Genomic DNA, 23,952 nt, shown 5'->3' on the forward strand with positions numbered 1-23,952 from the left:
GCTCTGGCTACTCTAGAGAAGCATCAGAATACAGTAATCAATTAGGGATTATTGCTGGACAAGCTAATCTGAACGGTAGGAAGAGATCTTGCACACAGAGAGGGAAATAATTGATTAGGCTAATCTTCTTGAGAAGCTCTCCTAGAAGACAGAAGAGACGGGCGGTGCTTTATCCACATGAGAGACCGGACATCCTCGAAGACCGAAGAAACCCAAGTAACGACGGGATGAACCCAAATCCTATCCGACATCTGCAACGAGACTGTCTGACTGCACAGCAAAACGGCCATACTGAAGCGGACTACGCGGTTTTCTAGGGAGGGTAGATGAACGGGTGACAGCGTCACTTGCGAAGAGCGGCTAGCCGCTGGCAAAAGGTCTTCGGTGGTCCCATCTTAATAATTATAAGTCATGCTATCGACGGGTGTAGGTCGTGGCTATCTTTATTTCAGTGGATACCCTAATTTATTTTACTGAAGAATAATAATAGAAGCGAAAACAGACCCTCAATTAAATCAACGGAAAGAAAAGCACACTATTGTCGGAAAGTCGGGCTACCGCGGGCGGTGTAAACATAATAGTGCGCATAAGCTAAAATGCCACTAGGTGATGGTGAAGTGAGTTCAGAATAGGGTGCCCTCTTGGTTGGCCAATTTCTGCGAGGATTCAGTGCGGATTGGTGGTATGGTAGGTAATTGAATTAGGTTGGGCGGTAGGAATTTGCAATTCTGAATAAGGCGTGTCTAGATCGGCCGGCAAGCACGTTGATTTTCCCCGGGAAGTTTGACAAGCGGGTTCTCTCGCTTTGGTGGTCGTCGCTGACGTTACCACTCGCCGCCACAATTATTGTTCCTTGGCCACAGGCATTAGCCGCCAATCAGAGTACCCTCAGCGTAATTACGGCGATGACAATTATACTGCGTCAACTCTGTGTATCGAATAGGTTCTCTGGATTCCTTATATTTTGTATGGAAAACCCCAATCCCCTCCATCGGAATCTGCTCTCCTACCTACCAAAAATGAGGCCACAGCTTCGCTGGACACGCAAAGACAGTATTGATCATTCTCCTTGAGCCCTCCAAATCCCTAATTTTTCCTTTGTTTTCTCAAGTCAATGGATGAGGCATGCGCTCAGGATGAGCCTCAGCTCGCAGTCGAAGCCTGGATCGTTGGAAGCGGAACTGCGTCTTTGGCATCAGCAGTGTATTTGGTACAGCGTGCTAAGTTACTACCGCACAACGTGCACGTTTTGGACTCGCACATCTCTATGGGTGCAGCTTTACATCATAACGGTGACTCTGTCCATGGATATGATCAATTCGCAGGATGTTTGCCAGTTCCAGTAGGGTCACCTCTGGAGGAGCTTCTTGCGTCCATTCCCTCCGAACAATCTCGTGGATGCACAGTGCTGGACGAAATCAAAAAAAAAAGAAGCCAGTCATATGCCTGCAGACCACAATTGTGGAACCAAGTTTCTCATTCAAAATTCTGACAGCAGAGAATCGATATCTCCGAAAGGCCTGGGTTTGAGTGTCAAGTGTCGTATGCAATTAGCTCTCTTGATGCTGAGAAGCGAGAAAAGCCTGAAACGGATTCGAATTCAGGATTTCATGTCCAGCAGCTTTTTCCAAAGCTCTTTTTGGGTTGTGTGGACCGCTCAGTAAGTAAATTGTCGACGGATTACGCTGGACTGACGCTGAACTGCTAGATTTGGTTTCCAACCTTGGCATAGTGCCCTCGAATTCAGACGAGCTTTACGACAATATCTGCGAAAGTTTCACCATTTGAGCATACTGAATTGCCTAGATATAACTGGATACTATCAGCATGAGTCGATTTATCTGCCTGTATATCTCTATCTTCGAAATCAGGGTGTTGATTTTCACTTTGATACGAAAGTGACGAATATCGATACCACTACCCAAGACGGCCGACAAAAGATTTCAAGGTTGGATCTCCTTGAAAATGGGTTTCATATCACAAAGAATATCGGTATACATGACCTAGTCATCCTGATGCTGGGGTCCACGGTGTCGGGTTCATTAACCGGCTCGAATGATTACCCTCCTCCGCCTAGGTCAATCGAACCCAACGAAGAGTATGATGAGAATTGGACAATATGGTTGGAGCTTGGAACTCATGATCATGTATTCGGCAATCCCTATAACTTTTGCACTCGCGTGGATGATTCGACCATAGCTTCCTTCACGGTCACTACCGCAGATCCATACCTCTGGGACTTTTTAGCTTCAATTTCTCCTCATGCAGAAGCTGGAACATATATTTCCTTGCCAAACAGCAGCTGGAAACTCAGCTTATGCGTACCTACGCAGCCTGTCTTCAGCCAACAGCCCGAAAACACCCACGTGATCTGGGGGTTTGCCCTGTTTCCTAAAACCAGGGGTAACTACATTCAGAAACCGATGGAGATCTGTTCCGGTGCCGAGATTCTCACAGAAGTCCTTGGGCATCTTAAATACCCGTCTTTGGTCCATCATACCTTGACAATTCCTCGCCTCATGCCGCGGATGAGCTCTATGTTACTGGTCCGTTTTATGACCGACCGCCCTGAGGTAATACCTCCAAAAACTTCGCATCTTGGTTTAGTGGGCCAGTTCGTAGAAATACCCCGGTATAGCTGCGTGGACATAAGTTATGGAATTCGCTCTGCGCAGGTCGCTACGGCGCAACTGACGGGTATTCCTCTGCCAGACAACGGACATGATCATTGGGGCTCCACAGCCATGAGTCTACTGAGAATTTTGTTCTGGAAATAAACAGAATTTCATTGTCGTTTGCATTTTGTTACCAATGTAAGCTGCTACTTCCCAGACCTCGAATAGCTTAGATAGAAGAGAATTGATTCCTCTATTTTCTGTTCAGATAGTCGCAAAGTTGAGTGAGACGAGGGATTCGGATATAGGAGGAGCGATGGTGTATACCAGGTATTAAGTGTTATTTGATGGAGTTGTCTGCGGTCGCGGTGTACGAAGTTCGACTTCATCGGGCGTTTTGGTGATTGTCCTGAAAGAACTCTTGTCAGGTCATTTCTCAGAAGAAATCACCATAGATACCTTGGATTTAGATGCCGTTAATCTCAAGACAGGTTAATACAGTGAACTCCCGTTTTCGGCACAGCCCTCCGTGCAACAGAATGCCTAATGAAAGTGTGCCTGTTGTAAATTGCGCTAATCCTAAAGAGGTAATCACGAGTCTGTTTTTGGTCCAACTCTCCTCTGCTTCCTCCCATCTATCTGCAGGCAAGAAAAAAGATGACCTATCCTCTCTAGATCATGTAGATCTCTCTCAGTAATACTCTCTTAGTGCTAAGCAGATTGAAGAGCTTTATCTATATACTCAATAACCTCTATACTAAGAAGCCGGTTGGTTACCTACGTGTATAAATCACCTAGTTAAAGGTCTTTAGATTAAGATATACCTATCTTATTAGTACCAGGACTAATAATCGTGCTCTTAATAACGCACTTCTGAATAGTCTTACCTAGAACGTCACGTCTCTAGGTCTAGGTAATCTAATATAGTGTGTAGTAGAGGCTTATTCTCTACGTAGGGTCGACGCCCCGGTCTATTATATTATGTTGGATAATATGCGATTGCATAATTCCGTGTGTACACAAAACTCTATACAGAATCAATCGGTTGAAGAGTGACCAAGTAATATAAAACAAAATCGGCTAGTAAGACAGAAGGATCGAGCAGTGGAAGGTCGATACACTTATAGTCAGGTATGCCCAGGAGTTCTATCCTTGATCAAAAAGAGGTCAAGCTTGTTCGTATTAACTAGGAAACAGAGCAATATTTATAACCTAGTTAACTAACTACCTACAGGAGAATCTGACTAAGCACGTTGGCCAGGCATAGAAGTTCAATTGACCCTCCCTAGTGACCTATTTTCTGTCTCCTGTTGACTCCTCAACCTCTTTTTTCTTTATTTAGCACCCGCCTTACATTGCCTCGTTATCGGTCGCTGACTGCATGAACATACACGCAGCCACTGAGATGCTCACCTCTTTTAACCCAGGTAAATATTAATTCCAGTACAGCTGGACGTTCTCTGGCTTTCAAGTAACGAGGCTGGTTGATATTTGTTTGCTATTCATTCACTAAGACTGTCACACCGACTTCCCCTCTTTCTTCGCCCCGGCAGATAGCTCTAACAATCCATACTTATTGGCTCTTGAATAATGAGGCTGACGACATCGATCAAATTGCAAATGAATTAAAATGAGCCTTTTAGGCATCACCGCTGATTCCCGCCCTCCATGGGGACCTATTCGAAACACTGCCAGTTGGCTGGACACGTCTTCTGACCAGTTCGAATTTCATCTCTAAGCCCTACTCCGACAGCCAACAAGAAGATCTGCTAGTAATATAGCTGAAATATAAATATGAATAGTGACCCCAACTAGATAGTTCTGGCTTAGACTAGAAGTCAGCTCAGAATATATTATTCTCGCGCCTCAAGACAATTAATTCCCTCGAAGACCCCCTTTAATGATGCCGAGGGTTCAAATTGTTTTCCGTCCTTTACGGGCATTCGAAAACTCTTCAAATATATCATATTCCGAACCATTTTCTGCCCTTGGGGGCTTTTCTCGGTCTCTACCAAGAGATCTTAGGCTTGACTTGCCCTCGACAGATTCCAACACTAATTATATCATGACTTTCATGGACCCATCTGCCATGGATAGGCTTAGCCCATATCTCATGGAACACAAGGCGTCACACTGGGCTTTGCGAGTCGAGATAAGCTTTTAAGACCTAGTCCTGTATGATTGGCTCAATAAACACGACTAACTACGAAAAACCCCAACTACAGAAAATACAGGGGGGTGGCGATAACATTAATCCCCTTACTTGGAATTATTATGCAATTGTGGGAAAGATTGATGAAAGCGGGCAAAGAATGTTCCGATTTGATGATAGGCAATTCCAACCTACCTACTTTATCGACATTGGAAAAACTGTCCAAGGACCGGAGAGCATAGCCCAGATCGGTGAGTTTGACCGAAAGGTTAATGAGTATATAAGACAGGCTCAGATCTAACGTCTGTTCTTCTGGCACACGCTCATGTAAATCAAGCCAGCCCCTATAAATTAATTTTGAATAACTGTCAAAATTTTGCCAACAATCTTGAGGGAGCTATTTTGTCTGCAACATAGAAGTGCCGTGGAGCCCCTTCCAGCTCCCTTCTGGGTAGTCAACCTGGACCTACCAACAGTATGGAAAAATGCCGAGGGAACCAAGCCGACTTCCACGTTAAATATAAGGGAGCTACATAAAAGCAGAACAATACTTTGATTTTCCCGGACTCGGACTGGGACGGAGGTGATCCTCAAGCAGGTTGAGAATTTGAGATAATATCTTATTAAAGAAACCTAGGGTGGTCACAGGAATAAAGGACTTGATAGCGAAAACATTGACCAGCAACAGTAACAGGGGGAAAAGGGAGCAGAATGGATTGAAGCGAAAAGAGTGGCTCCCTCATCCTTAGAGGATACGATAAGCTTTTGCATTGAAGCCGACAACGATATTGGCTCCGAATTCCTATTCAATGTCACCATCAATCTTAAAACGGGAAATATTGCCTTTGATTACTGACCATTGCCTGCCAGAACATCCAATGAATATCGTTTCAACAGGCTTCAGCATACCATGGATCAATCGATCTGCAGGAATCAACAAACATTTGCACATTGACACCATTCTGAAGGTAGCAGTAATACTCAGCTGCGGCATAGCAATAGCACATACTTGCGCCATTACTTATTTCTGCGCAGATCTCAGTAGTTCTAGAATAGTCGCCACTTTTAGATCCCTCGGGGTTCTTGCATCGGTAGGCAGGGTCACTGCAGGCAGAGACAGCAGAAGCAAACATAACTAAGCTAGGTAGCAGCTTCATGATGGAGGTGGTGAAGAGGGTAGCTGATTGCTTTAGAAGGAAAATATTATAATGTTAATCTGCTGTGTGGCCTGTGTTGGGCTCCGTAGGTTGTTTCACGGGACAGGTGGCCGGCTTTATAGTTTATCCTTCTCATAAAGAGCAATATAACCTATACTAGCAAAGCATGAATAGGCGCAATAAGACGGAATACTGCGGAGTACGAGCCGGGGTTCACAGTCCAAAAGAGGGTGTAAGGAATACAGATGTGGCTTGATCTAACAAGGAAGATAGGGCAGGCTACCGTGATATGAACCTTGAGACGCACGGCGGTCTAGATTGATATGTTTGATTCTTACATTCTTCGATTAAGTTTGGATGGAGCGGAAGTTCGAAACAATGGGAACAGAATTTGCAGTACCACACAAACCCCCCTTCCGTAGCCCGAACGCCGTGGGATCCACATGCGGTCATTCCACGATGCGTTTCTCAAGACGATAACTTAATTGCTAAGATACTTATTGCTAAGAACAGGCTGATTCAACGTTGTTCCAATCTCCCTTACGTTTTGTAGGGTAAATCGTGTCAATTCTGAATACCCGCGCCACTCCGTGTTTTAACTGCTAATGCTACCTCTAGGACAAGGGACGCTCTAAACAGTGATATCCATGATAGATCTTCGATTAACACCTTCTGAATGGTTCCCTCAGCCTAGTATGTACGGATATTTGATGGTTTGCCATTTAAGTTTAAAATTAAAATTGTAAACGTTAAATGTAAACTTATGCAATCCAGTATTGGTGACGTCAACTGCTACCGTAATATAATCTGTCTAGCTACTTTACAGGAAACCGGTCACGATATCATAATGGATGTAGTTAAACAATGATCATTATGACGTTACGATCCAAAAAAATACAAGAGTTGAAGATATAAGTCCGTAATGATCTTAGCAGATCTGTGAAGTCTAGACACCAGTGACTTATTCACCAATATTCTCCCTTATAATACTAGGAACAAATCTGCAATCTACCATGGCTGCAGCGTATCTTAATGATGCCTTTTTGCCCGTGGAATTAACATTTGAGACCAAGATACGTTTTTATCTCACTTGCTACATTGTTCGATTGTCTCTCGAACAGGAATGCCGACATATTATATACTATATGGCTCGAATGTTCCATGGAAGTGGCACATAATATGCAGCTCTAGTGGCGTTATGAATAATTAACAGTTCTCCTAAGCCCTTCTTTTGATGAAATATCTGAGCAAGGGTGGGACAGATGACAATTCTTAAAATGTGCTTCGACCAAAGGGGATTCAGTGGCCTTCAAGAACCTGCGGTAGTCTCTGGGGATAATGGTAAAGAATAGCACCCGTCCCGAAGGACAACCAAGGCATACTTTCGATAGCGATACTGCAGAGGTACGTGGGCGGTACTCTGGTGGTAACCATAGCAGATTCTCCGAGTTCCATGTGATGAATGTACAATCGAAACTTATGCCGTACCCTTTAAACTGCGGCGGTTCCGGTTCGGTATTGGTTGGTCCACTCTCCGAAGCGAAAGCATGTTCCGGATCCAATTCGCTCGTCAATATGGGAAGGGATTCCAGTTAGTTTTATTACGTGGGCGAGGGGCCTATTGATTTACTTTGTTTCTATAAGTGGCCGAACGCATATACAATCCAGCGAGACTACGCAGTCGACCATAATGTGTATAAAATTGAAGGTATCAGAGGGACGAATGGAACTTGAACGGGATAGTTTCTCAGACAATCAGAGCGGTTTGAAAATAAGTATATCACGTCGACCTTTTTCCCATATTGCATTCGTATACTCCGGTAAGACGAAGGATAAACTAGAGTTGGGTTAAAAAATAATCGCTCCACTTCGGATATAGTGACCCGGAGCGATAGAGGATGTCAATTGCGTTCAGAAAACTATAGCCTTGAGATAAGGAGCTAAAATCTACCTGTAAAGTAGGAACCATAAGGTAACACCTTCCTCCTTATCTACATATCGCAACGATGTTGGTGGCCTGGGATCGATTGATTCGCTTCGTCGCAACAGAAGGCCGAGTCCTCCGCGGCGAGCCTATCCTGCCCTACGAGGGGTTTGATGTAGGCTACACAGAAGACTCCACGGGCCTCAAGGCAAAGGTCATTGAAGGACAGATATTCTCGACGAAACTTGGGCGACAAAGGTGACGGAGGAGGTTGCCACAGTCAAACGGCTGCTGGGACCGCTTGTAGCATCAGACATTGATATTATTCGGTGTGTTGGACTAAATTACGCAAAGCACAGTAAGAGATGATGATTGCTGTCCTACTAAACCTTTGACTTTTTATCTGGCAATGTTAATGTAATCGAACTCATAGTCCAAGAGACAGGCAGACCGACGCCGGAATACCCATTCATTTTCATCAAAGCGAGCACTGCCCTGCATGATCACAACGTCGATGTGACGATCCCCAAGATCGCACAGGAGGCTCTATCAGACTACGAGGGAGAGCTCGTGCTGGTAATCGGGAAAGAAGGCAAAGATATTCCGCTTGACGAAGCGCTCGGCTATGTCGCAGCATATACCTGCGCCAACGATGTTTCTGAGCGGAAACTCCGAGGAGCCGTACCACAGTGGGCTTTTTCCAAGGGATTCGACACATTTGCTCCCATGGGCCCGTGCCTGGTTCGCGGAGATTTATTTGGGAATCCGGCGCACTTGGCCCTGAAGACGGTGATTGATGGCGAGGTGCGGCAGGATGCTGGGGTCGCGGACCTTGTGTTTGACTGTACCTCTACCGTACCTGTCGGCAGTCAGGTGTTTACGAATCAGACTGCGTTGACCTATACCTTGACAGCCGTCTGGCAGCCATCAGAAGGAACGAATAGTACTATTTTCCCTTCAATGTCCTATTTCAACAACGTCCTCGAAAACTGCGCGGTAACAGCAATCGAAATAAATCTTGAGGCTCTCGATAGGACGGCGTCCCAGTTCGGATTCTCTGAATGGGGCGCTGTAGTCCACACTTATGTATCATGTGCCTTCTATACTCCAAGTGGACTCATACAATTCAACTTGACCCAAGCATATGACTATATACCAGCGGCTATGTCCTGGTCACACCTGTACACGTTCCTCGGTAGCAACTTTTTGGACAGAGACAAAAGCACTCGGGCGAGCCTGTGGTGGGGGGAGTCTGCAATTTCAAATTATTACGTCTATCTCACGCGAACGATGCAAGATATTCGTGCTAACGCCACATCTAACGGCGAGCCTGCAAATCGGAAAGGAACCATCTACATCACCCCAGGCAATAGCACCGCCAGGGACATCAAGAGCCTTCAGTTCTTCAACATCGACTATCGCTTCATAGTCGACCTTGGCTATGGAAATTTTGAAGTTCTATCTCCGGGAGGAAAACCTACTGTTTCCATGCTAGATCAAGGCGGAGTGTATCCAGACGTATGGATCATAGCCGATAGCCTAGCCAAATCCGCATACTCGACTGTATTGACGGACTTGGGACAAATCACGGCCGAACCGAATCTCCTCACCAACGCCGATGACCTGGAATATTTCTCCAGAAACTTCTCAACAATCCAGCGGCATAAGGCTAATGCGGACCCTGGCCCAGAGGTCGACATGTATTACGGCTCTGCGAATAATGGGGCGGGCCCTTTGGGAACAACTCCGAGCGTTATTAGCATGGGATATATCTGCCAGGTGCCTCAACTTAAATCGACTGGTAACCTTTTACTGTCCATCCTGGTGGCGGATCTAGTGTTCCTACAAGCAGCTTGGCGGCTATTCAAGCTTGGTACGGACACATATCTGTTCAGGTCCAGACCGGAATCGAATCAATGTAAAGCTGGCGGAGCTTACGTTGACCCTGATAAAGTAGACAGTGTCGCGTCTAGTGGTTTCAACCTAGAGTCAACATTCTCTGAAGCACTGGTCAACACGAACCAACCAAATAAAGAAAACGGTACCACTGGCCCGAAAAGAATACTGCAAAAAGGCTATACGGCTCTGGCTACCAAGCCAATCTGATGGTGGAAACAATGCTGCATTATCCGAGATTGCACCTTGACAATATGTCAACCAGAGAGATTTGACTAACACGAGTTTGGTATTGTGGGTTACGTGCCAGAAAAAACCAAGGAAGATCTTGTGCATTTAACGAATAATCAAGTCTGAGGAAAGAAAGAGAAGAGAGAACGCCAGGATGGTGGAAATCTAATCTAATGCGCGCCTCAGGGAGCCTGGCAAACCTGGCCGCATCCCAACACCCTCAGGCATCCCGACGTCCTCAACCGTCATATCTTGAATGCAAATTTTGCATTTTGGGTCAGTGTATTGCAGCAAGCTCGAGTTAAGTGCAGGTAGCACCATCCTTACGTTCAAGATATTGAAATTCTAGCCCTATCGAGTGATCCGGTCTCTAGGCCTATAGAATTCGAAGAACATTCTGAATTGAGATCAACCGATTATCGTCCCAAGAGGTTTACAGCTATTGAACGCCGTCTTACATTTGCAGGTATACCCTATACGCCTTCAATGTGAGTTGGCACATACAGAGCCTATTTTGCCTAAATCGCACCGTGGAGGAATCAAGACGTCAGGATAATGTCTTTGTACTGTACTGTAAATTGTAGTTCGTGTTCTTTGGATGCGAGTAAGCCTCTGGTACCCAGACGCGGGTGAGACTGAGGAAGTGACACTCTGCAAGATCCTCGTGGCTCACTCGAGATCTTGTTTAAATGGTTTGATTTTCATGGGCTGTTCCATGCCTTCGTGCATCTACAGCTCTCCGCTGAGGGTACGCCGTAAAACCCCGTCACATTTCTACCATTCGCCTGCAATCAACTATTTCACCCACCAAATATACCCAAATCTACCGATATCAACAGATCTTGCATAACCCGCGTAACCGAAACCTGTATAGCCGTTCTGGCACAAAAGAAGCTAGATATTGCCACGATTACGAGTGAATTTCAGGAGTCTCGCACTGCCCTTACCGATCGCGTTAAGAAGGCCCGATTGTCCGAGCCTTGGGGTGGTTCTCCAGCAAATTCTTTGATTTACACAAGCAATAATAATATTCAGAAGTTTATTTCGTATAGCAATTGCGGAACACCGCTCGATTGTAGGCACAAATCGCTGTTGAGCCTACATCTTAGGTGACACTTGAATGCAGATGCCAAGAAACAAGTGTTTCAGTCTACTAAATCTATGTGAGATGGACATTAAATCTGGGTTCTGCTCTTACGCTAAGATCAACTACCCAACCGCGCCTTATAGGCGTCCGCAGCATTCTCGTCCACCAATCTCAGCGCCTGGATGAGCTCCTCAACCTGGTCGTCCACCCACTGCGGTAACGGAGTCTGGGCTGCACCTAGCGCAGCCAGACCACGCTCGATCTGCGTCTCGATCGGCTCGCGTAACTGCTCGATGTCTTCGTCATAGAGACACGAGCGGGAGATATTATGCTCGAAGTACACCTGGTGGGCGATGCTGATCAGCGCCGCGAGCGCCGTTAGCCGCTCTGCGGAGGTGCCGCGTTCCTGGGCCTCATCCCGGCTGCTCGCAACGGACTCGGTGAGCAGCGCGAAGGTGTTGTCCAGGCTATGTAGTCGATCGATCGACATACCCCGCCAGGGTTGTGCATCAGGATCTTCCGCCGCCGCGCGGACTGCCTCATAACCAGTCGGCGAGGCCCAGCGAGCCAGTGCGGACATTGCAAGGAATCGGTCGTACGCCCCGGCCGACGTATCGCCTAGAAGCGCCGCCGCATGGGGTTCCAGCCGCTCCCAGTCCCCTTCCAGCGCTATGCCAATCGCCGAGTCCGGGTCGGTCTCCTCGCCGCGTGCATTTGTGAAGAATAGCCACTGAGCAAGCTGACCCGGCTGATAGATCTTACTTTCAGGAGTATCTTCCATTAGCGACTTCTCAGTGAGTAATCAGCTATGATATTGATGGAAATCAGTGCATTCGGCGGAAAACAGTCAACCTGGAGAGAGGATGAAAGAGACAAGAAGCTAAAAACCAAAACTGCCCCTGAGTTTGACTTTCGCGGGTCACATGATGGTATACGATGACCTGATCAGCTAACCAGACCACTCCCTAGGAATGCAGAAATATAAAGAAGGCAATTGATAGTTATATAGTTTTCTAAAAGCAAATAGTATGGATGTCTTGGTGCTTAGCTAGTTTACTTCCAAATTATTTATCACGTTATAAAAGGGGATGTGGGTTCTTTAGTGCCAATAGAAGTTTCATCTTTCAAACCAGTTTTATGGTGTCCGTATATCCTGGGGCTTGGAGTGAGTCCATACATTATCTTCGAAATATCCCCAACTTACGGGCATAAGATAAAATCCTTTGAGCTTAGCAAAGGGGCCCTGGACCAAGACCATCTGTTGTATATTTCTTTCACATGATTTTGAACACGCTCTAAACGGCAACTGTATCATATCGTGGCAATAATTCTGCACGGTTATTCAGTGCAAATTAGGTCAAGCAGATGTCGAGAGTGATTGTAAAAACGATATCTATGAAAGGGTTGCTGAGGCATCCGTCCCGTAATTCTCAAGTACGTAGTCAACATCTTTGTCCCCGCGCCCCGAAAGGTTGACCAGTATTCGTTCGGATGAAAGGCACTGCGACGCCAAGCGGATCGCAAACGCCAATGCATGCGCACTCTCCAATGCAATGATAATCCCCTCGAGCTTTGCCATACGGAAAAATGTTCTGATGGCTTCCTTGTCGGAAACTGCTGAAATGGAAATCCGATCGGCTTCATGGAGCATCGCAATCTCTGGGCCCACGCCCGGGTAGGCAAGCCCTGATGCTACGGAGGAGACACTAGCAGGCGTGCCGTCGTCTCTTTGCAGCACAATCGATCGAGCACCATGTAATGTTCCCAGTCTTCCATATGATAGCGTCGCTGCATGTTGGTCTAATTCATCAGATTTACCGAGAGGCTCCACAGCATGCAGAACAACCTCCGGATCATCAATAAAGCCAGAATACATACCCATAGCATTGGAACCGCCTGCGACACAGGCAACTACATGCTCGGGCAAGCTTCCATTCGTAAGGGACATGAATTGCTCACGGGCTTCTCGACCAACCACGCCTTGAAAGTCTCGAACAATCATTGGGAAGGGATGTGGCCCAATAGCTGAGCCGATCGCGTAAAGCGCGTGCGCATGCTGCTCTAGATACGCGTTGAAAGCGGAATCGCTCGCCTCTTTCAGCGCAGACTGGCCAGTAGTTGCTGATACCACGTGCGCACCGAGTAGCTGCATGCGACCGACATTCGAGCTCTGTTTAGCGATATCGACCTCCCCCATGTGAACTTCGCATTCAAGGCCAAAATAAGCCGCTGCAGTTGCGAGTGCGACGCCGTGCTGGCCGGCCCCAGTCTCGGCGATTAATTTCTTCTTGCCCATTTTCTTGGCGAGAAGTGCGAAACCAACACAGTGGTTTATTTTATGCGCGCCCGTGTGATTCAAATCTTCTCGTTTGATGAAGATCTGAGCGCCACCGACCTGTTTTGAAAGGTTTTCGAGGTAATGGATTGGGGTTGGCCGCCCTTGAAGCCCAACTCGCGCATTATTGAGTGCACGCTGGAATTCTGGCGTTTGATGAAGTTCCTGGTAGCTACTGGCCAGTTCCTCCAGCGCTGGCCGAAGCTCGGGTGGATAATGGTTGCCGCCAAAACGACCGAAATACCCTTCGCCGTTGGGGTAGCTTTGCAAGTAGGGACGTTGAAGGTCTGGCATTACGACCAGTCCTCGAAGATGATAGAGAGGCAGTGGCAATAGAAAGCCGAAATTAAGGCCTTGCAACTCTGACTTGGGTCGACAAACGCGATGGGGTATCAGAATTGAGATCTCCTGTATGAACAATGTTTATATTAAAGGCTCAGTGAGCAAGTGGGGTTGATTGATTGCGAACGGAGGGAGGATGTTTAGGAAATTTGTCAACAAAGCCTGGCTTAACTAGTGAAAAGAAAGAGTTATGTCGGTATATCTGTTCGGAAGTATAGTAATTTCCAAAGCTTGGGCCATTGCCCAGGAGGGGAAGATCCTGAATTTATAGCTTTTCAGCATGTTGATAGAGTGAAGGATGCACGAAGATGATTGGATCTTCTCCATAATAGACGGTGTGATTTCTTGTCCCTTGCAAGGCTGCAGCGTTGGTCTGAGTGTCTGATCTAAATCTCGCCGCGACCCGCTCAATTCTCCGACCCGACCGCGATCCGCTCCTGATGAATGCTCGTGGTGTCGACTCGACCAGTCGACGATGGAGAATGTTTGGTAAAGACGTCAATCCTTTGCTGACGCGCCTTTTCGTGCTCCGCCCGTAAACGGCGCCTTGCTTCAATCAGCACACGTTAAGGTTAGGGTATTTGATGGATGGCTGAGGGAAGACATTGGGATGACCCGACCCGATCCGACGGGGACGAGCCTGGGTTCTCAATGAGAATTCTCCGCTTAATAACGATTGATCTGTGCTAAGATCTTAAGCAGTGGGTGACGGGTCACCCTGGGGTCTTCAGCTAAATTTACACAACTCTTTGATGGCCACGTGATAATATGGCTGCTGTAGATACCAAGGCCACCTCGTCGGCTCACGTTAGCATTTCAAAGTAGATCGAGGGCTGATGAAAGCCGATCAACCAATAATAATGTCATACTTCAGTCCAGGTAAAGGGGCCAGTGCGACGATTTCCCGATCTGGACTGCTCTCAGTCGCAACCAAGTTTCCAACTGCCACCCTATCTGGTGCGCACTTACCTTTGACCGTTCCAGTGGTAAGACACTAAATCAGCGCTCTGTGCATTAGACTGAAGAACTTTTATGGGTCAAAGGCGAAACGCAGAGGGCGGATCGTCTACGCACAGGAAGCAAAGCGAATCGATCAACTCTTGCAATTTTGATAGATCTAACGAAAAACGCCCCACCTCTGGCTAAATCTTCTCGCAAAGCTCGGCGGCCAAGGGTCTATCTGGGACAGGTTAAGAGAGAGGGCCAGGATTCCTAGCAGCAAGATCTTGAGCAGGAACATCAAGATTCAGACGACCTTACGTCACCATCTGAGCTATTCAGATTGCACCAAAACCCTCGGGTATCAGGGGATGACCAGAAGAATAACCAGAAGAATAACCAGGAGGACAACGAGGAATGTATCTAAGAGAATGTTACATCACCAGAGCTGATAACCCGCCGTTGCTCTCGAGTCATTTCAAATGCATCAACCGCTTCTGTGGTCTCGCCTCCGAGGATCCTGAGGCATTATCAATTAAACACGCAGGACCATAAGCGTATGGAGGCCTCTGGGCCAGCCTCGAAGACCTGGTCGTAGACGGAAGAGTGATGGAGAGGCAATTCAACTTGGCACATGCCCTCTGTCGCATACTCCTGTGCATAGTCCATGACAGATTGAAAGGTGATTTGTATTTTGATTTCGCTGCACTGATTTGTTAATTAACTTGTCTGGATTTGTATCGATTCTGAGCCTTATTCAAAGCCATTATAATTAATGAAATAGTGAATAAAAAGGGGTGTAAGATGGGAGGAATACAGAATCACGATTCTGCAGGCCAAAGTGCGCTTCCTAATGCCATTAGCAAAATTATCACCATCGTCCGCCCTACAAGCCTCGGTAGATTTAGAGTCGAGGAAACTACCTCTTGCGCTAATTACCTCAGGCAAAAATATAGTATCATGGTAGAGCTCCAGCTTCGGACCCTCCCTTTCTATTCGCAACGAAATATAAGAGCGGCATTTAGTACTATTGGATCCCGATGCTATTGTTAACCCTGGCATTACCAAGTAACTTTACTATGCTCTAGTGGTGTGTCGAAGTGTCTTTCACGAACAGGAAATGAGACATCCAGCTATTTAAAACGAAACTGTTATGTCAGGAACCATGCGTTGCAAAAAAAAGCCCAATGAAAAGGCACACGAGTAGAGCAAAGTGTAACCCACATCATACATGCATGGCTCAAAACTAGCCTACCTGGAAGGAACTGGAAAGCTGCAGATTCTATACTCCGAGTTCAAATTACAGGTTAATTTTTGTACCCCATCTGGTCACGATCATCGTTGATAAGTCTTCCGTACTCCAGCATTAACCGCCACCAGACCAGTCTCATGTCTTCAGTGCGAAGTACGCGGCGTGACCAGTCATAACTGTTCTCAGCAACTTTCCGACCCAGAGCTTGTCCCTCTGGCTCTTGAGTCAAGTAACGAACAATTTCAGGGAAATCGCGAAGATCCATGCTGATTGGTATGTAATGAAACCAAGGTATCAACCAGTCATCGTGCCACTCCTGGTAAAGAGTTTGCTTCAAGACCGCGGATTTCGACATGAGAAGGCGGTAGAAGCGCCCACTGAGACCATTTCCATCGATATCAAGATTATACCGTGCTTTATAGCCATCGGTGATGTCGTCTCTGACGCCAGTGTTGATTTGCAACTCATTTTCCTGTTCTCTGCATGCGGCATGATCGCATTGAATGGCGGCCGAGATTCGCACCCGGGTAAAGTTGGAAATGGCCGCAATAGTGGATTCGATAGGCACCCATTCTGAGCTCCCTTCACCAGGTTGGTGGGTTAGTCTCAGCAAATTGATAGGTTGGCTTTCATTCGAGGTCATCAGCGCTAGGCGCTGTCGCTGTAAAGATCTCCAATTCTCAGACGTAGAGTGGCCTCCCGTGTTTGACCCGGTCCAATAAACAATGTTCTCTTTTTCTTCCCAGTCTACATCGTGTTGTTCCTTGTATTCCCCCGTTCGAAGTTTTTCGGCATAAAATGGACTTGGGTATAGCACATCATTAAAGCAGGATGCTTTTGCCTGGGAAAACACCGGAACTAAGGAATGGGTAATCGTCATCGAAGACGGGTGACGAAGGCCAGCGTGGATATTATGAAGCTCAGGGAACTGGCAAACGTCCTTACTCAGTGTCAGGTTGGAGAGAAACCCCATTTCAGTGAGGAAAGGAGAGCCGTCAGCCTGTAGGGAGAAGTCTCGTGCTACAGTGCCAGGGGAACACGACAGTGATAACGCATCCCAAGTATTTTGCTTGCCAATGTTTAATAGGTCAACATGTTGAGCAAGGTCAGGCCTTTTTCCGGGCAATAGAGGGCCCTTGCGCGGAGTTCGAGCAACTTGCAAGGCATGGGACAGCATGTCGTAAGGGACCACAACTTTAGGTTCATCCATAGTATTCACCACAAGGGATAAGTCAGGTAAAGTTTGGAGAACTTCAGAGTCGAACCAATAACTGAATGTTGATCCCATCCAGTTTTCGGGATTGGTGAATACGCGATTTTCATCGCGAGAAACAGTAAACAGATACATGCCTTGCCCCTCGCTTGCAGCAATTATTTTATCCAGACGAGCTCGAATATCAGATGGAGCCACACCCCATAGCGGTTGCATAGTTGCCATCATCGAATCGAACTCGTCCATTAACAGGAATCCTTGTTTCTGGGCGGCTCGAAACCACTTATCAAAATGCGGTGGAGGTTTTCGTCCATATCGCCGTTCGTACTCTCTGCAACAAGCATCCAGGGTTCGAGATTGCCTCTTGACCATCGCATGGAATTCAACATCGGCTTTTGTAGCAAGGTGACGGATCGGGTGTATCGATGGGTCTAAGTTGGGTTGCGATTGGAAGGACTCTATGTGCCAGTTGCTTTGTGACTGAGACGAGTGGACGTGCCATAATGCTGAATGCCCGGCGAGAATAGGAAGTATTGGGATGATCATTATGACCAGGATCTTTCGCCGCATTGTCGATGGAGGGAGATTGGCTGTTCCTAGCCCCAGTGATATGGCCGATATTATGGGCAAGATGAGGGACTCTTGAAGTATGCCTGTCTCAAGGCTTTGGATCGCGGCTGAAGAGTAGGATTCAATGGTGATAGCTGGAAGCGTGTTACCACTCAATGCCTTTCATTAGGGCAGGGACACTACGTTAGCTTAACGCGATTTTTGTGCAAGGGCTGATGGGGAGAAGGGTTGAGAACAAACCAGATAAAGGGTAGCTCCGAGTTCTGCTGAAGTGCAGAAAGCCTGAAGCATCATAGACCATTCTGACATGGAGGATGATGGTATGATGAGCAGGACCCCCATGAGAATGAGAGATACTCGAAGAACAATTGCGTCCGCCATCCGGGGAAGTGATAGCTGTTGGCTATAGTCCTGACACGTATGAAGCAAGAAAAAGCTTGATGATCTGGCGAAGATAAAAAGACACAGGATAAAGATCGAGTCGCTGTTTGAAAATTTTGAAATAAGAAAGAGGGATAATATGCCTAGCAGGCCGAGAAATGAGAAGTGCATAGAATATTGGAGTCCTGGTTTTGGCCGTGATAGTCGGTTGTGACCAGCCGGTTCTGGTAAAATGGCCCATGGTGAATCTCGATAGGACAGTGCAAGGGATGTGAATACTACAGTCAGTGGCTGTAAAAGATTAGCCTATTGACCAAAACCAGTCAGATTGGGAAGTATACCATGGCTAGTGTTGTGTCATACTGCACGGCTAATACTCGTGCGACGGTGATGAGAAACGAAGAGCTCCATGCTATTAAGTTAAAATTGCGTTGTTGTTTCCGCGGCAAAACTTCATCTTCTGACTCTTCTGCTGGCAGTTTCAATACCTTGGGCCTCAATCTGAGTCCCAGATACAAGATAGCCCAGCACAAGCACTCGATGCGAATATCATGGTTCCATTGTAAACTTCTTCTCGAGTATTCTGCTGCGGTAGCGGTGACGGCGGAAACAACGTAGGCAATACTAGACTCCATGGCCTGGAATTTCTCGTCGGTCAATACGCAAGTCATTTCGTCAGACAGGGGGAATTCACCTAATTATCCATCCATCGGCTTAATCGCAGCGCCGGGATACAGTGTCCGTTGTCTTTGCTCGCGATTCGCGAACTTGCAGAAAATCCATGTAATGATGGTGGATTAACAGAAAGGAAATGAGGTCAAAATGTGAGCTGAGAAGGGGGCGGAGACTAGCCCAGGGCACAGTGTTCATGTTGGCGTTGGCCCCCACGAGGCCACGACTAGTACGCCTTCACTCCGTGGTGAAAATGCGCAGGAAACACAGCGCAACAATAGTGGGGCTGATAGTATTACTAGCGGCCTACAGCAGTTCCTCGGTGACTACAGTCCAGGGTTCGCCCGAATCAGCTGGGGCTATGGGCCACGAGTTGGTGCTTACGACCCGCATTAGCCAAAACAGCCCATCGTTTAGCCTGGCGCTAATGTGAGTGAGAGGACCAATAAGGACAACCTTCAAGTTGGGCGGATCAAAAACACCAGGCGTTCGAAGTCCAAGATTCGCAAAGATCGGCGCGACCGGCCGGAAAGCGGCAGGACCCGGAGGCGGCGTCTTCGCGATCGGCATGGCGCTCGTGACTACATATTATAGTACCGTGTGTCATAAGAGAAGCGGAGCCTGCCCTACCGAGATAAGCTTGTGCCCTACCGAAAGCATTTTATTGCTACAGACATGCGTTCGATCAATCCTGTCTCTAGATGCGTTGGGAGTGTGCTCCATGGTAAGTGGGCCGTCAAGCCGAGCGGACGGCACCGAGTGTACTTTTGTAAAGTACTCCGTGCGCCAAAAGGAATACGGCTATGCCGAGATGGCATTGGACAAGACTACCCAGAGATCCACGATGTGTACTTTGCCGACTCCAATGAGCAAGACTAGCTAGCGATAATTCGGGGAACCAGGGGCAAGCACAGCAGGGCCAAACATTAGTTAAATTAGAACCTGAATCCTTCGAGTCATTAGCCTCGAGTTCGGCGCTTGCACCCCTGTTCGCTCACACCTTAGCGTGTGGCGGGGCTATTCACTATACCATAGGTGCATGAAACTCGTCCAAATCTAGTAATGAGAGTACGTCGCAGTAGCAAACGCTCGCATCCCAGTCAAATTAAAGCCCCCAACGATGACCCATTTCATATCATTCCCGTCCCTCACACCAGTCACAAAGGCAATCTGTGGAGTTGTGCTTGAACCGTACACTGATCACCCACAATTGCCCTTGATTCACTTCACTTTCCCAAGTTTCAACACTATCCGTGTCGCTTGTCACCCGTGATACACTTGGGACTGTGGGTGAATCCTCACTTCCGGTCCTTGATCGTCCCCTGATCTGGGCTTCGCCTTGCGTTCTCACATCCAATCTGTCCAGTGTATTTGATCCCTTCGAGTCGCAGTAGGTTGGATTCCACCTTTCAGGTCTTATCGAACCCAAGGCAAGACCGAAAATTTATTTTTATAATCACTATACTGGAGCTCGCTCCTTCTCAGACATGAAAGCTTTGCACCTCAGCGCGATTACCTGCCTTTGGTGGCTGGCCTTAGATTGTGCTTCCGCCCTGAGTCCATGGGCCATGACCTGGTCTGATTCAACATTTGGGTTCGATGGCCCTTGGCATGCTGTCACTATCGGAATCGGGACCAACGACACAGAGCTAGCCATGTATCCGGGAGCCTCATGGCAAAGCTACGTTCTTCTGAACACGCTTTGCGACAACACGACTATCTCCTCGTACTGCTACGGAGATCACGCCGGCCTTTTCAACCCTTCCAGCTCGGCCACTTGGAACAACAAATCCATCGCTCTCCCCCTCACTTCGCGTGGTCGGACTTGCAATGGGGATACGCGAATGCGGTGTCTCACAAAGCTTATGCCTTTCGAGCTCTTGATTCCATAGATGTCGGTGGAATGAGCACAACAAACTCGAACTTCATCGCCATTGAACAAGGGTATCAGACCTACCCGAGTGGAAATTTGTATCCACTGGAGGCGGGTCTACTTGCACTAGGCGCTCATGATATCAACCAGACATTTAGTGAGGATTATGGACCGTCCGTGAATGGTACCTTTGTCACTAGCTGGCTGTATGAGCACGGTGTCACTCCATCGTACTCGTATGGAATGCATATCGGCTCCCCAATGTTCAAAATTCCTGGGTCTCTCTATCTGGGGGGTTACGATAAGAACCGAGTGATTGGGGATATAACCACGCAGCCAATCGACAGCGGAGAGCTGCCTATAGAACTGCTTGACATTGGCATTGGCGTTGTGAACGGCGGCTCCGTTTGGGGAGCCCCCAACATCACAGGCTTGATGGCGAAGTCTAATTCCTCCTTATCATCTGGGATGAATGTGGCAATTGATGCCACAAATCCATATATCTATTTACCTCGGAGCACGTGTGATGCCATTGCTGCGAATCTGCCTGTCTCTTATCGGTCCGACCTCGGCCTCTACACTTGGGACACGAACAACGAGAACTACACGAAAATTATCACATCCCCGAGCTATTTGGCCTTTAACTTCGTCAAAAACGACATCAACACGAAAAACATCACCATCAAAGTTCCTTTCGCTCTTCTGAATCTTACACTCTCGGCTCCCCTGGTGAACCAGGATACTCCTTACTTTCCTCTCATGCCCACTGACAGCAACCCGGTCCTGGGTAGAGCTTTTCTCCAAGCGGCTTTCTATGGCGTGCACTGGTCACAGAAATATTGGTTTCTGTCTCAAGCCCCGGGACCAGACGATAACTTCATCAAGAACGTTGTCAACATAGATCCAACTACGACCACCATCACTGGCACTGAGAACAGCTGGGAAGAAACTTGGGCATCCTACTGGACCGCCCTCCCTTCCAATGTTGTTATCAACAATTCAAACTCTTCAAGCCCTTCCCCAAACTCCTCTGTTAGCACTAGCCTCTCTACTGGTGCCAAGGCAGGCATTGGTATTGGCTGTGCGTTTGCTGCTATTGCAATCATTGGTATGATTGCTTGGTTTTGGAGACGTCGCCAGCAGAAAGCCAGACCTACAAACACTCTAGCACCTCAAGAGTATGCTAGGCCTCCCCTTATTGAAAGAGAATTGCAGCCTGCGGAGATAGCTGGCGGCAAACGTGATACCTGGCATGAATTGGATCATAACCCAAGCTTCACAGGCTATTATGGGAATGAAAGTTCAGGGCGAACGAGTACACAACTTGATCTACAAACCTCAACCAGAGCATCTCACGGGTTAATGAATCGTACTCCTGGTCCCTATGAGCTTGGTCTATAGACCTTGCTTGCGCATTCGCTCGGTCATCTACTATGCCTACAGTTTGCACAAGCCCTCAATCTAGAGCAGCCTCCCAGTCGTGCTACGATTGATGGACCATGTTCGACTTGACTCAGTGGTCATGCTATGCCACTAGCATCATTCCGTGTCCCCTAGCCTTGTTCCATATCGTGCGTTATTTAGACCCTTTTTGGTATAATATAATTTGTATAATTACGTCCTACATATCTCAAGGATTTCAACTGGTTAGAGTTACTAAAGTTGCTGGAGCTCCCACAATGTCGATAAGACAGGTAACGCAGCATGCGTGTATGAGGCCGAGAGTAAAATCCTACAGTAAATAGGTCCATTCTACATGGGTATTTGCACATCAGGAACAGTACTCGAAACCTTTGATATTGTTTGTAGATCTGCAGGCTGGATCCGTAACCTTGGAAGATCTCGTCCTCGAACAACCGCCCCTCGAAGCGGGTCTTCCGGTTCCCCCTCCGACCCTTCTCTCACCCGCTCTCCAGACTTCTTACTCATATCACCCACAATCACACTTCAAGAGCCATTCCAAAGCCGAGCAAGCATTAAGAACTAGACGCACACTAATAAATACCTTGATTGCGTCTGAGCAGACGGAGACCCCTGTTCTCCACACCCTAGGGTCATATGTGCTGGGATCCTCCATGAAAGAGAAACATGACGAATAAGTTATGAGAGTATACCTCCATACAGAAGTCCCTTCTTTACTTGTGAAATGGACTAGTTGTGACTTGAGATGCTCGGGAAAGTGGATCAGCCGTGCAGTCGTTTCATGATCATCTAGGATGAGGATAATTCGGGTCATACTGACTTACTAGCTTTCTAAACTGATGCAATAGTAAGGCAGCAAAGACAAAAACTATAGATTATCGAACCGTCTCAGCATATTAGTAGAGATTCACGATGGCCAGAACGGGGTCAATAGTGCCACTCCACATATACGAGAGAAGTTGCTACAAGGTCTGGAGCTACTTCGACCAAAGACTTTATAGACTGTTTGGGGAGCTCTTTCTTCCAGCCACTTAATTTGGTGCTAGTCCAATTTCCGGAAGCCCGCTTTACCATGAGCTGTGCCATGTTTTGCCACCTCTGCCAGTAAAAGCTTCGCAATAGACGGCATAGCGTTGTCGGCATCAATAAGAACTGCGAGCTTTTGAATGGTGTCGCCTGACATGACTGCGTATGTGAATGAATGAAGTTAGAGTGATTATGATTTATGCACCGGCCCTTCGGTCCTTCGGACGTTATTCTTGATGAAATCACATGTATTTGTTCGGCAAGTAATGAAGTAACAATGATCCCCTCGACCACCAGCTTGTGGTACGGCCGATTTTTCAACGAGTAATGGGATTACAAATTCTTGTCGGAGCAAGCTGTGACAGTATAGGTTAGTAACCCCAGTAGGTGAATGAGATAAAGCGTAGGCTTAAGCGGACCAATCTTGGATGCAAAGGTTGATTGATTGAAGTAAAAATGAATATATAGTACACAGGTGAGGCAAAATGCTATTTGAACAACGTCCAACTTGATGAAAGAAAGCAAGAAATCGAAGAATCAGTTAATTACTGGCGGGTTTAAGCTTAGGGGTAGGGCTTTATGCACAATATAAGTCCTCTCTAGTGTCTTCTGTAATCTGTTCTGGGGATGGGAAGGCCAGTTTATCTCCTGTAAGCATTTCCTGGTACTTAGCCTCTTGAGATATAACTATAAAGTAGATTATGATATCTACTTTGTAGGGACCGAGGTCATCTATGGATTAAAAGCCTTCACGGTATTTCTATTTCTATTATCGTCCACCTCGTATACCTAAATAAACGTTTTTGGGTAATCCCCGCTCTTGGTAGGATATGTTACGCTCAGTTACGAAGAGACAGACATCAAT

The 23,952-nt window shown here is 47.1% G+C and overlaps 6 protein-coding genes across 6 annotated transcripts; 2 read left to right on the forward strand and 4 right to left on the reverse strand.

Annotated features, from left to right (window-relative positions):
- Window positions 1-7,930: 7,930 nt before the first annotated feature.
- On the forward strand, window positions 7,931-9,954 carry N7458_009735 (fumarylacetoacetate hydrolase family protein; the record flags this gene model as incomplete). The annotated part of the gene is made up of 3 exons (XM_056913117.1): window positions 7,931-8,062; window positions 8,107-8,206; window positions 8,282-9,954. 3 exons carry the CDS (start codon window positions 7,931-7,933, stop codon window positions 9,952-9,954), a joined length of 1,905 nt encoding a protein of 634 aa, XP_056761966.1.
- Window positions 9,955-11,180: 1,226 nt separating this feature from the next.
- Window positions 11,181-11,843, reverse strand: N7458_009736 (uncharacterized protein; the record flags this gene model as incomplete). The annotated part of the gene is made up of 1 exon (XM_056913118.1): window positions 11,181-11,843. One exon carries the CDS (start codon window positions 11,841-11,843, stop codon window positions 11,181-11,183), a length of 663 nt encoding a protein of 220 aa, XP_056761967.1.
- Window positions 11,844-12,455: 612 nt separating this feature from the next.
- Window positions 12,456-13,691, reverse strand: N7458_009737 (tryptophan synthase subunit beta; the record flags this gene model as incomplete). The annotated part of the gene is made up of 1 exon (XM_056913119.1): window positions 12,456-13,691. The coding sequence occupies one exon, from the start codon at window positions 13,689-13,691 to the stop codon at window positions 12,456-12,458; it is 1,236 nt and encodes a 411-aa protein (XP_056761968.1).
- A 2,294-nt stretch (window positions 13,692-15,985) lies between these two features.
- On the reverse strand, window positions 15,986-17,689 carry N7458_009738 (uncharacterized protein; the record flags this gene model as incomplete). Its single annotated transcript, XM_056913120.1, has 1 exon — window positions 15,986-17,689. One exon carries the CDS (start codon window positions 17,687-17,689, stop codon window positions 15,986-15,988), a length of 1,704 nt encoding a protein of 567 aa, XP_056761969.1.
- Window positions 17,690-18,378: 689 nt separating this feature from the next.
- Window positions 18,379-18,765, reverse strand: N7458_009739 (uncharacterized protein; the record flags this gene model as incomplete). Its single annotated transcript, XM_056913121.1, has 2 exons — window positions 18,379-18,385; window positions 18,458-18,765. The coding sequence occupies 2 exons, from the start codon at window positions 18,763-18,765 to the stop codon at window positions 18,379-18,381; spliced, it is 315 nt and encodes a 104-aa protein (XP_056761970.1).
- A 1,488-nt stretch (window positions 18,766-20,253) lies between these two features.
- On the forward strand, window positions 20,254-22,040 carry N7458_009740 (uncharacterized protein; the record flags this gene model as incomplete). The annotated part of the gene is made up of 2 exons (XM_056913122.1): window positions 20,254-20,584; window positions 20,659-22,040. 2 exons carry the CDS (start codon window positions 20,254-20,256, stop codon window positions 22,038-22,040), a joined length of 1,713 nt encoding a protein of 570 aa, XP_056761971.1.
- Window positions 22,041-23,952: the final 1,912 nt, after the last annotated feature.

This window comes from Penicillium daleae (genome assembly GCF_028827525.1).
Source record: "Penicillium daleae strain IBT 16125 chromosome Unknown utg000008l_segment0_segment0, whole genome shotgun sequence".
Taxonomy (NCBI): Eukaryota; Fungi; Ascomycota; class Eurotiomycetes; order Eurotiales; family Aspergillaceae; genus Penicillium; species Penicillium daleae.